Source organism: Notolepis coatsorum (assembly GCF_963971535.1).
Source record: "Notolepis coatsorum genome assembly, chromosome: 1".
Taxonomy (NCBI): Eukaryota; Metazoa; Chordata; class Actinopteri; order Aulopiformes; family Paralepididae; genus Notolepis; species Notolepis coatsorum.
Genome location: NC_140165.1, coordinates 179,491,511 through 179,509,880, shown reverse-complemented (window position 1 = coordinate 179,509,880; position 18,370 = coordinate 179,491,511). Strand labels below are relative to the sequence as shown.

Sequence of the window (18,370 nt, the reverse complement as noted above, 5' to 3'; positions counted from 1 at the left end):
TAGAGTTGCCTCCTAATTCGTTTTGGTTTTCAGCTAGTTCCTTGCCTTTCCTTGCCGTGGTGTACTGCTTTTTCTTAGTGTGTCCAATACTTTTTTCCTGTTTCATTCCACTTGATTACACATAACTTTATTTACATATGGACTTTAATGTTTAGATTTCTTGAGTTAATACAAACGTCTGGTGCAAATTTCGCTTGAATACGCTAATTGGAAATACATTTACTGAACAATACTTATGTCCCCCATTGTACACTATAAGAAGTGCTTCTACTTTATTCACCTGCACTGCAGAGTATCACGTTAACAATCAAATGGCTAGCAAGCTCACCTGTGACATACTGTATAGTGCAAAATACAAGAGTACAATCTTAGTCAACTTTTATGAAAACAATACACAAGTTGGAACAGTTTGAACGTTTTATTTTTACTTTCGTCTTGTTTACATCAGGGTCCCCCATTTTCAATTCATAATGACATACAGGTAGACTACTGCTACTGTACATCTATACATTTATGACATATCAGTTTTGCAAATACAGTACTGTTTGTGATACAAAGTAGTAGTAGATAGTAGTATAGACATAGCAGCATAGTAGGTAGTAGTAAATAAAACGATATGCAAAGGAACCTGACGCGTCGCTACTGTAACTCCGCCATCACACCAATTGAACTATTATAACTCTGTTACACCTATACACGGCTGGCCCATAGTAGGTAGTAATAGATAGTAATAAATTACTATAGTAATTACTGTAGTCAGAAATACGTTACCAAAAGAATAATATTCTAATGATCCGTCTAACTCGGCCCACTACGGCTGGTGCAGACTCAGCCGAACGTTTAGGCAAATCACAGACGCGGATACTACAACGTCTCTCTGTTGTGCCACGCAATAGGTTGAATCGTAGTGAGATAAGTTGAAGACAATGGTCGAGGTGTTTCCTGTTTCATAATACGAATTTCATAATATATTATAGCTTACTTGAATGAACAATCTCCCTCCCCACTTTACCAGCATATTTTAAATTCACAATAAAGTCTCTCTGTCTCGCGCCGTCCCAACGTTGACAGTGGCTCGTGTTATTGACACAAAGGCAGTGTGTTGAATGAGGAAGTCAATAATCAATAGACCACCGCAGGGGGACTTTGCGCCTCCTGGCGGCATAAAACAGAACAGCAGCCTGTGTTCCCAATTAATTAAAACGACGTGATATAACCGTGCGCGCGTCGCGGCAAAGCGCCCATGAATACTAAAAGCTTCATCTGTATATCTATCTAGGTCGTCCTCGGACGGGCCCTCCATCGGTGCTTCCAGTCATCCCGATCCTCCATGCATCTGGCTAGCTCGCCGGTGCTTTCTGTTCCCGCATCTCTCCTGAGTACGTCCACGTAGGTTAACGTGGGACGTCCTCGTGATCGATGCCCGTGTGTTGGCTCCCACAGCACAAGTTTGCTGGTTGGCAGAGCTCATGGTGTCTCTGGCAGTGACCTGCCAGCCTCATTCTCCTGACTGCCACTTTCTCGCTCACCCTTAGCACCCCCCCATACAAGTTTGCATTAGTGACATGCTCATATCACAACTGGGCTACAACTGTAAACTTTTAGTCTTCATATTTGGAAGCCTGGGTCATGTTCATAAGTTGGGTGTTAGAGGCCTTCAGCAGGGCTCGAGACTAACGATGTCCCGTCGTCCCAGGGACGATCAAATATTGATTTGGGACGAACAGAAATCTTTTTTGGGACGCAAACGGGACGAGAGGATTTAATTTTTTTCACAGGAAATGTCAATTAGCCGACTGTCAGTGCGCGCATATATATATATGAATTATTCTACGTTAATAAAACATACCTGGTGATCAACTACAGTTTGCTGTAAACATTATGATGTGTGTAGTGTTCTGATAACGACAGCTGCAGCGGGAGTGGCTCATGCTGGATTTGCGAATAGCATGCAGCTGCAGAGCCGCAGAGCCAGGGGCGCTTTCAGGTCCGGTCACAGGCCCGCTCAACAGCGTCCCCCACACAACGGCTGAATTGCCAATGGCTGAATTGGAGTATTGCACTGTGCAATACTCCAATTCAGCCATTGGCAATTCAGCCGTTGGGTGGAATTCAGATGGCCGGTCTTCCGAAGAGAAGAGCTAAAACAGTTAGCAAGATATTGCTCAATGTCAGCTATTATTGGCAGCCGTACAATTTGGAGAAGACGCTGCTATCTGTACCCATGAGCTGTGTGTTGATTGTCAGGTGTGTGTGTAACTTTGGTTGCCATTGTCAATTTGGGCACGAATGTATCAGAATAACCCACAATGTACAAGTGCACTGATAATATTTGTGTCCTTTAAACATTGTCTATATGTGGACATAAATAAAGATTCTAAATGTGTGTGTGTGTGTGTGTGTGTGTGTGTGTGTGTGTGTGTGTGTGGGCAACAGATCTAGGAGCCAATGGAGTTGGGTCGCCATCGACAGGCATCTGGAAACAGTGCATGCACCCTTCTGTTGCCGTGGGTAACGGGGGGCCACTCGGTCACATATGAGGCTTGTCATGAGGCCAGGAGGCGTGTCACACGCCCTAATGCCTAACAAAAATAATAGTTGGTTTCAGGTTGGTTGTCAGTTTGGCCATGGGTAGGTAGGGAATTTTTTTTTTTTTTTTTTTTTTTATTCTTTCCCACGGCGACTATGGATAGGGAATTTCTTTATTTAATTAACCCTTTCACTGCCACACGACAGAAGGTTAGCCCTTTACTATCACACAACCGACGGCGATGCTCCATCATTAGCATCATTAGCTCCGCGGATGCGGAGCTAATGATGCTAATGATGGAGCATCGCCGTCGGTTGTGTGATAGTAAAGGGCTAACCTTCTGTATTGTCACAGTGAAAGGGTTAACCGGCTGTCGTGTGGCAGTGAAAGGGTTAAAATGTTCACCACAACATGGATGCATGTACTCTGCCAGCATGTTTAATATCCATAATACTAAATGTTTGACTAAGATTTCTATGAAACTTTATTCTAAAAAAAAAAAAAAAAAAAAAAGAAAAATGATTTTCTTTTTTTTTTAAACTCATAAAATATATTGGGTCGCACCTAAATCGGCAGGGTCGGTCGGCAACCTGAAACCAACCATTATTTTTGTTAGGCCTAATGTGTGTCAAGTTGGAAAGTGTGATTGCCCTGCATCATGGGATGGGGAGGCTTATCTTACTGAATAGTCAATGTGTTAATTTGTATGTTTAATTTAATTCTACATCATGCACATGTATGTAGAAGTGTGTATGTGATTGTGTGTGTGTAGTAGGGATGGGATAGAATATTCGAACATTCAAATAGTCATTCAGTTATTAACACTTTGAGTGCCAGCAGGGGGCGCACGATTTAGCGCTTAAGTGCCAACGCTCTATTCAATGAGAGGGCGAGCACATTTGCGAACGCATAAACTATATCTTAAATTATGGCTGTGTCTAATACGGCCGTCGCTTATCAATGACTTGCTTGCAGTCAACATTGTCAAAACGTTTTTTTTTTTTTCATCGGTACATTTTCATTTTATACCATTTTGAAAAACGCTCGTTTTTGGAAATTTTCAGAAAAAAGTGATTCTGCAGGAATCGCCCTTTACTGGAATACACAAAAAACAGTAATTTTTCTGCCTATTTATGAATCGTTTTCAAATAAACGCTAGATTATCGATAGTATGTGTACTTATGCACGCTAGAGAAGCGGGCTGAAAATCGATTATCTTATTTCCTGATCAGCACACACACTCACAGCCACATACACACATAGGGGACATGTTGATATATAGGTGAAAACAGCTCTGATTATCCCAATACTGGTAAAATAGATTCCTTACCTCAGATCAGATGTTATCCAAAAAGATTATTCCAATTCCTGATCGCCATTCCAAATATCGATCGTGTTTATTGATCCAACGCTGGGTGGTCAAAAGACATTCCACGCTGTTCTGATGGTGGGCAATGACTGGGATCGTCTCCGGTTACTTGCCTGACAAGTAAAATGTGGAATCTGGACTCTTTTTTCCCCATGCGTTTCATTCAATCCAATCCAATGGGGTGCAGTACCATCCGGAGAGACGATAGGGGGCGGTATTTTCCCTGTTTGAGCTCAGACAGATCCCCACTGGTAACGTGAGGCTATATTGATGAAATATGAATGGAAATCGCTAATAAAAAAAATAACGATTAAACAACGAGATTTCTCGTCGTTGGCACTGAAAGTGTTAACACTTTGACTGCCGGAAAACGCTTAAAAGCGTCATTCCCGGCCATGCTCAAGTTGCCGGAGGACGCTTTACAGCGTCCTTATATCAATATTTCAAAAATCTGCGATCGGATTAAACATATTTCCCCTCCGCTGGCCTGAGATCCACCAGGAGGACCCACTGAGCTCTCTGGCGGTTCAGGAGCGCCATCTGGTGGCCGATCGGCGCAATCGCTTAACAGGAAGTGCTATGGAGGTTGTGCTGATCGGCCGTATTACTTCCGGGCACTCGCTATAGGTTCCGGGACTCGATCTCGACACACTACATAGCGATCGATTGCCAATAACTCGATAAACAACATGATTTGGACGTATATACCATTATACAAGCTACAAGCTGGAAATGGACCGGGTAAATCTACATCCCATAATGATAACATTTCTACTCTACGATGATCGCCCAACGGCGCGCGGAGGCTGGGGTGAGTTTTAGCGTGTAAAATTACCGTCTTCGATACTAACTGCTATGATCAACATTTGACCCACATTAGATGATTGGTATAACGCTGCCCACGGAATTATAAACGCCCCCTAGCCCATCCGGTCAACATCAGATGATGTGTAGTAACTTCTAGAAGTACGTCTAGTTGGAATTTTTTATATCGCGCTGATTGCCATAAAACTGTATTGCATCATCAATATAATGCATTTGGGGCTATAGATCACGTTCTGGAGAAAGCTGCAGAAAGAGATGAAAACATACTTATACATTAGACCATACTTTACTATGAATATGTGAATGAAAAAGTTTAACGTTGCTACACAATGAACAATACATATAGGACTTTGAATGGGCCCTAATAATGGCAATGTAGCAATAGAATTTAAAAAGTTATAGCCATGCAAAGAAGGGGTACTTCTCCATAGACAAATAGAGCCGGCAACCTATGGTATATCATGAATTTAACCCATGGCAACCAAAGTGTTAAGGATGGCGCCCAATCACGTATTTATACGTGGTTGGCCAGGAATGTGTTAAAGGGGAACTCCAACATTTTGGGAAATTAGCTTATTTAACATCTTCCCTGGAGTTAGACAAGAAGATACATACCTTTTTTGTCTCTGTGCGTGCATTTTAGCTTTGGGAATAGACGCTCCGTTAACATAGCTTAGCTTCATCACTGGAAGTGAGGCAGGACAGTAGCCTTACAGTGCCTTACAGTGTATTGCAAGGTCTGACATTGACCAAATTTGATATGCATGACCTTGGTGGGCTCTAGGTCAACTCCTGAAAAGGGGGTCAATGTCAGACCTTGCAATCAAAAGTTAGGGGGCGCACTGAAATTATGGCAAGGGTTATTAGCCCCCTAACTTTTGATTGCAAAGTCTGACATTGACCCCCTTTTCAGGAGTTGACCTAGAGCCCACCAAGGCTGCGGTTACACTAATGGCCAGTTTTAGTTTCGTTTTCAGGGTCAGTTTCGCGTTTCAGAACGCAACGTAATGGCAGGCAAGTTAGACATTGTTTTTGCCTCCTGAGCACAGTGATGTATACATGTAGTACAATGCCAAAGCAGTAGGTGGCAGTAGGTGGCGATGTAGTTCAAACATGAAGGCCATTTGCAACCAATCAGAAAAGTTGAATGTGCCAATACACTTCCTGCTCAACAATCCACCATCTTTAAATGCCTCGCGTGAGCCATTTAGCCAACGTAGCATTTATTTTTCAGCAAAGAAAGTGCAATAAAAGTGCAATAAACAAAACGGATACATTCACTGTGTGTTCTGCCTCTCATTTGTTGATGAAACAAAACTAACATCAACACAATTGACCACCAAGAGCGGAGTTTAGTCTCACAAAAAGATTGTCGCCGATTTTGTTAGCTTATGTGCTAACGTGATTGGGATATGCCAGTATAACAGTATAGCATTGTGGTTAGCAGCGAAGTTTGTTAGCTTACGTGCTAACGTGATATGCCATTATAACAGTATAGCATTGTGGCTAGCAGCTTGGTAACATTAATGCTAGCAGAATGAATGGATGTAAACTTTATTTAACAGATTGCAGAATGGGTACAATACAAACAATTATAATTTTTTGTATTATCTTTTTCCCCCTCCTTCTTTTTCCGATTTTCTCCCATCCCACTGTTAGTCGTTATGCCAATTCCCAACCCACTTCCTGATCGTTGCGCACTTTCCCCTACTGTTGGTCCGAGAGGCCGGAGACTTTCACATGCTTTCCTCCGACGCATGAGCAGCCAGCCGGCAGCCAGCCTGGCCGCGCAGATTCTCACTGGGAGAGTGTAACGTGTGGGAGGCCGCACTACCTCTCACCAGATCCTACCTTCGCTGAGCAGGCGCCCCGACAGAACTGTAGGGGTCGCTGTCCACAACGCCCAGGACCCACCCACGGCTCCCCTCCCCCTAACTCAGCCAAACGAGTTAGTATAGCGATCAGCCCGAGCCAAGGCAATGCTGACTCTCCGGGAGTCGAGACCGCAGCCTCTTGCATTGGTGACGAGCACAATCTCCGCTACGCCACCTGACCGCCCCTAATACAAACAATTGTTAAGGGAATGCAGCAGGGTTCGAAATTAACGGGGGCTCGGGGCAAAATGCCCTTGAAAATGGACAAAATGCCCTCGAAAATCAGTTAAGGGGGGCAGAAAATGCCCCCGACAGTTTACTAATTATATATATAATTATATATATGATCTACAGTGCGAGCATTTCCCTTGTATTTGCCCCTAATAATATGTGTGTGTGCGCGACCCGGAAAAATCATTTACTCGAGACGAGTGACGATTACGAAACAGCTCCGCTGTTAATAGTCCCACATTACACAAGGCGCATAAACGTCCAATCACAGTAGCGCCCGAAAACAAAGTCACGGTACCGGCTTAGGCAAGTTATACATTCAGAATCAGACAACGCAAAAGAATCAGCCAGCCATGAAGCCCATTCATTTTTATTTTGAGCAAAAGAGAGACAAGGAGAAAGAGGAATCCGGCTGACATGGTTTTTTGAAGTGATATTCGCACGTGTTTTTGCGGGTCCAGTCCCCACGGTATGTTGACAGAATTCGCAAAACACCTTATCGACTGAAGCATATTATATATATATATATATATATATATATATATATATATATATATACTGTATATACAAATAAAATTGAATGCAAAATGCAAAACTAGAACAATCCTGGTGTGGGTTGTGTCAGTGTGTTTACGAGGCGTTATGTAGGAAGAGACATCCATGGTGTGCGGGAGTGTCCTCTTAGCAGTAGAATGTGAACTGCCTCTCTTGTGGCAATCAGGGGAATTTATGAGTATGTCTGAAGCTCAGGTTCCATAAACAAGGTGTTGGGGGGGAAGTCCAGGGGGAAGTCTCCACACTCACATCAACAAAACACTCACAGGTCCACAGACACCACTAGGAAACACACTCTGAGCAGCTGGCCCAGGTCCACAGACACCACTAGGAAACAAAGACACATCGACACGCTGCCCGGGAGGAGCGGGAATCAAACCGGGAACCTGCAGATGGCCCAGGGCCACGGACACTACTAGGAATCACACTCTGAGCAGTATGCAGAAATAAAACCCATTTAGTTCATTTGTACATTATCAGTGACCACATTCATCAAATAAAAAAACTTGAATTTGTAAAATACTAAGGGCTAGATCCACAAAGAATGGATTGCACGGAGCAAGTTGCACCCTTACTTACAATTCATTATGAATTGAAAATGGGGGACCCTGATGTAAACAAGATGAAAGTCTTTCTCTGGTCTGCATCCCCTTAACAATTTTTGTATTGAGCCGTACTGTATTGTACCCATTCTGCAATCTGTTAATAAAAATGTCATTCAATCAATCACCGTGCAGATTGATTGATTGAATGAAAATTGTATTAACAGATTGCATAATGGGTACAATACAGTACGGCTCAATACAAACAATTGTTAAGGGGATGCAGACCAGAGAAAGACTTTCATCTTGTTTACATTTTCCCCCATTTTCAATTCATAATGAATTGTAAGTAAGGGTGCAACTTGCTCCGTGCAATCCATTCTTTGTGGATCTAGCCCTAAGAGCGTTATCAATATTCTGAAGTGAAAATGTCTGTGTGGACAGCAGATCCATCTATAGGGCAGAGTAGTTGCATTCAACTAAGAGGTTGGCAGGTTGGATCCTTTCGATCGATTAGTCGACTATTCGACTAATCGGGGTCAGCCCTAGTGCAGAGTAGCTTAAGTTTCACTTTCACTGAGAGTAGATTTTACTTTGCGTGAAGGAGAGAAAGGATTTGGAAATATTTGGGATCAAACCCCAGAGCAGATCCACTGGAGAGGAGCTCAGAAGACAGAGGACCAGTCCAGACCAGCAACAGTATGTTTGCACGATGAGCTAAATAAGGCTGCAGCTACATTGATCAGTCAATGAACGGATAGAAAATTCACAGAAGGTATTACTGTGACCGTTGGTTTATTTCTTAAATTAGAACATAACATCAACTTTGTCTGTCCAACAAATGGATACTAGTCATTGCAAATTAATTAAAAACAGACGTAGGCGGACAGACATTGTGGATCAATGTAGCCGCATAACGTTAAAGATTAAATTAAGCGATCTACAGATATTGAGCATAATTTTGTAAAATGTCCGGTGTCAGCGGTAATACCAGTGTTTTCATGAGTTTATTAGTCATGGGAATTTGCACATCACCACAACAACCCTAAAATACAATGTAGCCTATATTCAATATCTGGGCTTACGGCTTAACTCCAAAACAAACATATAGGCCTACTGGGAAGTTACAGTAGAATTACAGAATTACTGGTGAAATTAGGGTTGTTCCTATATGGAAAACTAAACCTATCACCATTGAAACCTGTACAAAATAATAGCTATTCTTAGAAAAACAACAACTATATTAGTTATATCTTAGATATGCCTACTAGATCAAATATGGGGACATCAGTTGAATATATTTAGCCATCTACAACTGAATGAAGTGTAACCGCCATGGTACACTTAGGCCTTGGCCAGACAAAGACGGATCCGATCTTTTTGTTTTCATTTCAAAAAAGTTTTCCACAAACACGAAATCGTTTCAAGAAATATGTGCGTCCAAACAAAACCACTGAAACGCTGTATCGCTGCCACAAATGTACAAAATAAACATCTTTCCTGTTTTAGACGTCGCTCTTTTATTTTGAAACCCCCCGACCGGAAGTGTTATTGTTGGTTTCGCTAGCGGAACAACTTGTGTCATCCGGTTCTGTGCTTTTGAGCTAACGCTAGTTTCCAAAGGAGAGGAGAGAGACACCGCGGCTCACATGTGCAAATGCAGCTACAGGCAATCGATGATGAGGAGGAAGAGCTGCTGATTTTAAATCGGCAGGAGAGAGAGAGCACGTCAAAGCCGTATATAATATGGTGTGGTCGTAGGCACGACAGCGCAGCTCGAATTACCTGTTGTATTAAATTAATTGATTGATGTTTAACGTGTCCCTGTGTCCAGTCCTTTCGACTAGCCCCACCCGTTCATTGTAAACAATGAATGATGTTTGTAATTGTATTAACGTTACTGTGTGTTCAAGTGTTGTCTTCGTCTGGACATGGCCTCAATTAGGTATGAGCCTGCCCTCTTTCCCTGACAACTTCCGGAAGCCTGAGCCATGCTTAAACTTCCAGAAGGCATTGCTCAGTATTGTGGCTGTGCTGGTTATACTGAAACGCTCTCACATTAACCCTACTCACCGGTGACAGAATTCAAACAAAATGTTAATTAGAAAAAGTGACAACCTGTAACTTCAAAGAAGCAGCTACTCTATCTAGCTAACCCCATTACTGGAGATTTATAGGTAGGCCTATAAAGACAAATGCATTCTGGCATGTAGGCAGCTAGATCATGTAGGAAGGATCCAGCTGCAATAAGAATAATATGGACCATATGTGAACATGTGCGTGTGCACGTGCATATTTGTGTCTGTGTCCTGTCTGTGTCTGTTTGTGCATGCATTTCTGCATGAACGTATGTGCGTGTAGGGCTGGGCGATATGACGATATTATATAAATATCGGGTACAGTTCATTAACGATACACTTTTTAAACGTATCGTGGATATCGTGATGTTTTGCCCAAGAGGCTTGTGTCGCGTCAATCTGGTCCACACGTTGACACTTTTGAACAGCGCCGCCCCACACACACACTACTGTATCAAAAGTTACTACTTATGATAACAAAGGCATTCGTTTTGTGGCATTAACGTTATATAGTTACACTTTCAATAACATCAGCGTATTTACATAGCAACGTCCGAGGTCGACCTAGATATAGCAAGCATTAGCCGTTCATATCTCAGCCCGTGCTGACTCCGTTGTGCCCATTCTGCGGTCTGTTAATAAAGTTTTCAATCAGACAGATGTATGGAAAGGCTTTTATTATAACATCCGTTGCAGTAAAATCATTATGCCTCCAGTCGTTTAGTCATTCTGCGGAGCTAAAAGCTAAACGTCGGCCGCGGCGAGCTACCGCTGCCATTGTTGTTGTCATTGAGCTCTCCAATGGCGGAAGTAAAAAATGAATACACGCTTGCCGATTGGTGCTAAGAACAGCAGGGCGGGTGCAAGCGGTGTGACGTAATTGGCAGACGCGACTGTCAATCAAAATGATTCTGTTTGCCATCTGGATGAATGAGAACGTTATTAACAGATTGCAGCATGGGTACAATACAGTACAGCTCAATACAACAACAGTCAACAGTGGACTGGAGGATGCAGACCAGAGAAAGACTTTCGTCTTGTTTACATCAGGGTCCCCCATTTTCAATTCATCATATTTCATATCTAAATCTAGGCCTGCCGCGATAAGCAATAAATCGATTAATTGCTGCGATAATTAAAATGAATGCAATGATTTTGACGGGCGCGATTAATTGCTATTTGCGCGTTTGTTTTAATGAGGCGGAACCAGTGCCCCTCAGTCACTGTCCGTGTTGGGAGGCGGGCCGCTGACGTTACTAGAGTACAGCACGGGAGCTCCGTGGGGCAACACCACATAGACATTTCTCAATAGTGTTGCTCCTTTTAACCAAGTAGCATTATTTGTAGTGTAACGTTAGCTATTTTTTAGACCCAAGTAGTTACTCGCTACTGCCCGGAGAAACTGGACTGCTAAATAAAGATTAAAGATCTAGCGTTCGTTGATGCTCATTCAATGCTAACAACATTAGCTACAAACGAAATACAACGTATAGCATAGCTACAAGTACAACACAGAATAACGTTAATACAATTACATGCATCATTGTTTACAATTAACGGGTGGGGCTAGTCAAAGGACTGGACACGGGGACAAGTTAAACATGAATTAATTTATTATAACACTCCGGTAGTTTCGAGTCGTGCTGCAGTGCTTACGCACCACAGCTATTATATTATATACTGCTTTGACGCTTCCTCCTCATCGTTGATTGCCTGTAGTAGCTGCATCTAACGTTAGTAGCTAACGTTAAAACTAACCTAAAGTTAGTTGTTCACCAACAATTTGTTTTATCATTAGCTCAAAAACATCATATCATTAGCCCAAGTTGTCGGCTCATAGTTTCTGCTTAGGATAATCACAAGAATACTTCCGGTCCGGTCGGTGGGCTTCAAAATAAAAGTCTAAACACCGGAAAAGACGGAGCGGTGGGCTTCAAAATAAAAGTTTGGGGAAATAAATTTCAAAAAAAAAATTATCTAACCGGTCGCAATAATATCGCTTATCGCGATATTTTCGGGGGCAATTAATCGCCCAGCAAAATGTGTTATCGTGGCAGGCCTATCTAAATCATATAATATCTCATTGCTAAATATATGCAATATATAATCTAATAATCCAATAATCTAAATCTAATATATAATATAAAAATGCTAAATGCATGGTTATTTTATTTTGTCTTTAATGTTAGCTTGCAAACTCAAATACTGTCTTGGTAAGCCTCATAATGAATTGTTTGGGGGAAAAAAAGAAAAACATTGTGATGCGTATCGTGTATCGCTGAAAGGTCAGAAAATATCGTGATATCATATTTAGGCCATATCGCCCAGCCCTATGTGCGTGTATAGGGCCTTCAGGGGAGGAAACTAACTTTTTGGCTTACCAGCCAACTGACGGGTATCTGATTTTTTTTACCAGCCAAATAGATTTTTTACCAGACAAAAAAAATCACTAATTGTGATAATTACTTCTTTGTACGTCTTCGTCTAAATTGATTTTCAATCATAGTAAATTAATCACACTGTCTCTACTCTTCAAAATATTACATCATTAAATCACATATTAACATGAAAGAGGGAACTATTCTGGACTGGGTTGGGCTGAACTGGGCAGTGAAAGATGCTGGGTTGGGCTGGTCTAGGTTATACTGAATGATGAATTGAAAATGAATTGAAAATGGGGGACCCTGATGTAAACAAGACGAAAGTCTTTCTCTGGTCTGCATCCCCTTAACAATTGCATGTATTGAGCCGTACTGTACTGTACCCATTCTGCAATCTGTTAAATAAAGTTTTCATTCATCACAGCTCAACTACTAGGAATGTGTGTCTGACTCTTAAGTGCAGGAAATATTCATCAGAAAGGGGGGACATGATGGAGGGAATGGAAAGAGCAGGTTTGACAGGAGCAGGGTTGAAGGGATTGATTGATTGAAAAGTTTATTAACAGATTGCAGAATGGGTACAGTACAGTTCAATACATACAATTGTTAAGGGGATGCAGACCAGAGAAAGACTTTCGTCTTGTTTACATCAGGGTCCCCCATTTTCAATTCATCATAACATATTGGAGTGTGGAGGAAGTGGACAAGGCATTAAGCAAACAGGACTGAAATGGGGGACCCTGATGTAAACAAGACTAAAGTCCTTCTCTGGTCTGCATCCCCTTAACAATTGTGTGTATTGAGCTGTACTGTATTGTACCCATTCTGCAATCTGTTAATAAAGTTTTCAATCAATCAATCAATACTGGGTTGGGCAGTGAAAGAACCAAGCATTTCACTGTAATGTAATAGCTAAATAAAACAACTTGAACTTGACTTGTTACATTTGCACTCTGGTTGTATGCCAAATGTATTCTGGTTGTACTGTACTTGTGCTGTAAGATGACAATACATTGGAACCGAATCGACAACGCTAGGGGTTCAGCAGGTGTGTTCTGAATGCCAAGTATGACAACATCACCGTTGTGAAGGGCATATGGGCGAGTGGTGATATGCTGGGAAACCCGGTAATAATAAAATGTCACTCGGCTGCATTTAAGCAAAGCCGCTCAGTATAGTCGTCCACTATGTTGAATGCGCGTTATGGTAGCTTGTTACATGCTAGGTAGCTAGCCGGCTAATGCTGGTTGACTTGTCATTCTCATCCGACTCGAAGGAGACGCGTCGCGTGCTGTTGTTCGCCCCCATGTCAGACCGCACCGATATCCGAAAGCGACGACTCTACATGCAATTATTTTCATCCACTCATGTGTTTTTGTAAGTTTGTCTACGTTGTCAAGCCGGCTGCCGGTGGCAGGAGTTTCTAGGTCTGCGCGCAGTGGTCTGTCCACTTCCCCTAGATGGGCGGCATCTTCTAGAAAACGAGTGTTCATTGGAGGAGCTTAGAGCGCATCTGTACAACGATGATGTTCATTGGTTATGGTCTGATTATTATGTGGCGCAAATGGGAGGAATCAAGGGGGGAGTCAGAGTTCGGTTTGTGCCAGTGAGCGAATCAGCAGATTGCAGAATGATTTTTTTGTTTTGTTTTGTAATTACTAGTACTCGCCAGACTGGCGAGTGCTCTTCATGAATTACTCGCCAAACGTAAAAAATACTCGCAATTGGCGAGTAAAGTGGCCTAATTTCCTCCCCTGAGGGCCTTTAGGAGTCAGGACTCAGTGTAAACACTGCACACTGTGCGACCCCTTACATGAGCTTGCTGTAAACACCCAGGCTGGTTAACTCAGGCTAAAAGTGGACTGGTGAGCGGCTCACACCAACACCTTGGTGACTGCCATGCAAATAGCTTCCAACTGGCCTCACAGAATTATGATCAGAGAACAACAGACGTGACTTGGTCACAGTCGCCTGTTGACTAATAACATGACATAAACAGACCTATGTTTGAAAGAGGTGAATCTTTGGATTACTCTTGAGGCATTTCAAGAAAATAGTGTTTGGACTGTGAGATTGTAGACATTATCGCCATTTAACATGTCTTGACGTAATGACAGACTGGGACTGGAATGATGACAAATTACTCTTTTCATATTACGCTCTGTATCTTGGAATAAATTGTGCATTTAGACCAGTAACCTCAACTTGATGATTCTGCTTTGCTCTTCATTTGCCATTTCTAAGAGGTTTGGATATATACCTTGAAATAAATCAATCTGTACTGTTCTTAACACTTTCTGGGCCATTCACGTACATACGTTATTGGGCGCCAACTAGGGATGCCCCGATCGATCGGCCAGCGATCTGGCCGGTATTGCACCTTGTCGAATTCATAGAGTAGGGAAAATCTGCAGTGCCGCTCGGCGACCTTGAATAAGTTATTAAAATGGAATAAAAGCAATAACAACTTCCCACAGAGATCTCCGTGCCTCTGTCCACAACGCATGGATTCGAAACACGAATTTCTCCGTGCTTCGTCCCCAATGTGTTAAGACGGAGTTCAAGTAACATCAACATGCCATTGTGATTGACTATTTTATCCAAAGTGCAGTTCCAGTACCTCCAGTATAGGGTTGTACAACTCCCACACTCTACCCCCTGAGCAATGTGGGGAGTGGAACTCCTACGTCTGGCAGTGTCAGAGCCACGCTCTACCCACTGGGCAACCATCTGACTTCCATAGGGAATGGAATCTGGGAAGCATTAGGCCTAACAAAAATAATGGTTGGTTTCAGGTTGCCGACCGACCCTGCCGATTTAGGTGCGACCCAATATATTTTATGAGTTTAAAAAAAAAATTATATATTAAAAAAAAAAAAAAATCATTTTTTTTTTTTTTTTTTTTTTTTTTTAAGAATAAAGTTTCATAGAAATCTTAGTCAAACATTTAGTATTATGGATATTAAACATGCTGGCAGAGTACATGCATCCATGTTGTTGTGAACATTTTAACCCTTTCACTGCCACACGACAGCCGGTTAACCCTTTCACTGTGACAATACAGAAGGTTAGCCCTTTACTATCACACAACCGACGGCGATGCTCCATCATTAGCATCATTAGCTCCGCATCCGCGGAGCTAATGATGCTAATGATGGAGCATCGCCGTCGGTTGTGTGATAGTAAAGGGCTAACCTTCTGTCGTGTGGCAGTGAAAGGGTTAATTAAATAAAGAAATTCCCTATCCATAGTCGCCGTGGGAAAGAATTAAAAAAAAAAAAAAAAAAAAAAAAAAAAAATTCCCTACCTACCCATGGCCAAACTGACAACCAACCTGAAACCAACTATTATTTTTGTTAGGCCTTAGCTGCAAGTGTAACGGAGGTCCGTGAGTATATCCACAGTCACAATGGACTTCAAGTGTTGTGAAGTGACTGTGGCACGTAGCGGTACTGCAAGTAAACTCCTCCACCCATAAAAGGCATGCAGACACGTTACCAAAAGGTGAATTCACTTCTTGGTATAGTGGTCTGCGATGTCGCCCACGGCGCAGGAGACCCGGGTTCGAAACTCACTCGGGGCAATCCCTTAACAGGGGTCGAACTTTAACACAACGCAGAGATCGCAATACGGACCCGGCTACACAAGGCGAAATGCACCCTTAACCCCTAGCAGCGTTAGTGCCATGCTCTACCCACTGACCTACACAGGGAATGGAACCCTTAACCCTGCCATTGTAAGTGGGAATGGAACCCCTAAAGCTAGCAGTATCGGTGCCGATGCTAAACCCTACTGATCAACACTGGACCACAAAAGCAAATCATGAATGAATGAATGAATGAAAACTTTATTTAACAGATTGCAGAATGGGTACAATACAGTACGGCTCAATACATGCAATTGTTAAGGGGATGCAGACCAGAGAAAGACGTTTGTCTTGTTTCCATCAGGGTCCCCCATTTTCAATTCATATAGACATTTATGACATACACAACATACATGACATTTATGGCATAGGGACATATAGGTATTTAGTACTGATACATTTGTGACATAAGCGGTATTCAAATATACAGTACTGTTACCCCTAGATCCTGACAGAGTATATACATATGATGGGGAGGGGACTGTACATTAGGAGGGGGTGGGTGGGTGGGAGGGAAATATACATACGGCGGGGAGGGAATATATACATGCTGTGGGGAGGAGACTGTCTATTAGGAGATGGTGGGGGTTTTGGGCATTTACGGTGGCCAGTTTCGAATTGCAGCCTCCCGTAGGTGCTCTTTTTTATTTATTTTTTTAACTTTGGCCATTTCCCTGGCTCTTTTATACGTTTATCGCATTTATACTTGGTCAAGTTCGACCGACAGAAGCAGGCTGAAAGGGTTCAGATGGGGGGGAAGACACTCTGGGAAAGGCACGGCTGCAGTCCGGGATTCGAACTCGCTCAGCCCCAGATCCGTGACGAGCACGGTTGTCCACGGCGCTGAAATAGCACTCGCGGTACGTGGTGAGCTACTGGAGCTCCCCCGTAGGTGCTCTTTAAGAGCGGTTTTGAATGTGGGCAGGGATTCACATTCCTTTACAGCTTTGGGTAGGGCGTTCCACATTGTTGTGGCATAATTGCGAAACGTGTATAGTCCCTTGTTTGAGCCGAATCTGGGTTTAACATGATTTGTGGAGCTCCCTCTGGTGTTGTGATCGTGGTATTCACTGACCTTTGGGAAGTATTTTGACATGTACATGGCATGTACGACATCAACCTCAAGTCATCAAACAAAAACACAAATACTAATCTTAAACTACAAAACGTGCAACATAATACTTTTGTTCTGCCCAGGACATGGTGGGAGGGGGACTGTTTTAGAAGCCGTGCAAATATAATTAGTCTGAGAGCAGCAAGCATGGGGCAAGCAGAGCAACACACAGTAGACTGCATTCATTATTGTCGCTGGAAAGTACCCTATCTGCCACACGCACTACAGCAACAAATCCTTCATGGGAACCACTGTTAATCGATTCCCCCCTCCTCACTACTCTAACATCCTGCTGAATTGAAACTAGGCTATACTGTTTAAAGGGCGGACGACTGCACAGAATGCTGCGTGGTACACAGTACTGTGAGGCTGTAGGCTAGTTATTGGACCCGGTGTTATCCATCCATTTCCTAAAGAATTAGAACCATAAACTCCAAACCTACTTCAAATTTATTTTTATTTTTAAATAAATCTGGAACAGGCTCTTTGCTAAAAATAGCACGCACTGGTAGCATGGCTCATCACTTTTTCACGACATTAACATTTTAAAGGAAAAATATATAGAGTGAGAGAGGAGAGAGAGCTGCACACTGACCCAGTTCCATAGAACACGCTGGAAATATACACGTGTCCTCCTTAGTTTAAATTGCAATGATCACATTGATCACAAACAAGAGAGCATTTGAGAAAGTGAAGACAACATCAACAACACAACAACAGCAGTGCCCCGTGCCTACTTAACACCGGTGAACAGACCCCCCTAAAGTCTGTCCTTCCCTCTACTCTCCCGCCCCGGTGTCCAATAACCTACATTAGCGAGAGACAACTCCTTACCTTCTTGTCTCTCTTCCACAGCTTGAGACAGCAAAAGCTCCACAAAAACAAGTCCCCCACGACCATTTCGCTCTACGAGCGCATTCGGACGAGGCGGACGAACGCTGTCACAACACACACACACGGGAGACGAGCAAGCCGGCAGTTCAGAGTGAAGAGGCAGGGATGCAGGGAGGGAGAGAGAGAGAGAAAGGGGAGGGTGGAGCAGTGAGAGAGGGAGCAGCCCACGCCTTTGCGCTGAGCTCATCCTTGAAACGATGTCACTATACTCCCCTATCCCCCCTCCCTCTCACTTTAACCCAGCTCCCTCCCTCCCTCCTCTCTCTCTCTCTCTCTCTCTCTCTCTCTCTCTCTCTCTCTCTCTCTCTCTCTCTCTCTCTCTCTCTCTCTC

General features: G+C 42.9%; 1 protein-coding gene across 1 annotated transcript in view; it reads right to left on the bottom strand.

The window, feature by feature from the left end:
- Positions 1-18,104, bottom strand: part of limk1a (LIM domain kinase 1a) — a 91,852-nt gene extending 73,748 nt beyond the window's left edge. Inside the window, exon 1 of the mRNA XM_084328904.1 lies at positions 17,980-18,104. Coding sequence (XP_084185030.1) covers positions 17,980-18,045 — 66 coding nt within the window. The 5' untranslated portion in view covers positions 18,046-18,104. The remainder of the gene's footprint in view (positions 1-17,979) is intronic.
- Between the last annotated feature and the right edge of the window lie 266 nt (positions 18,105-18,370).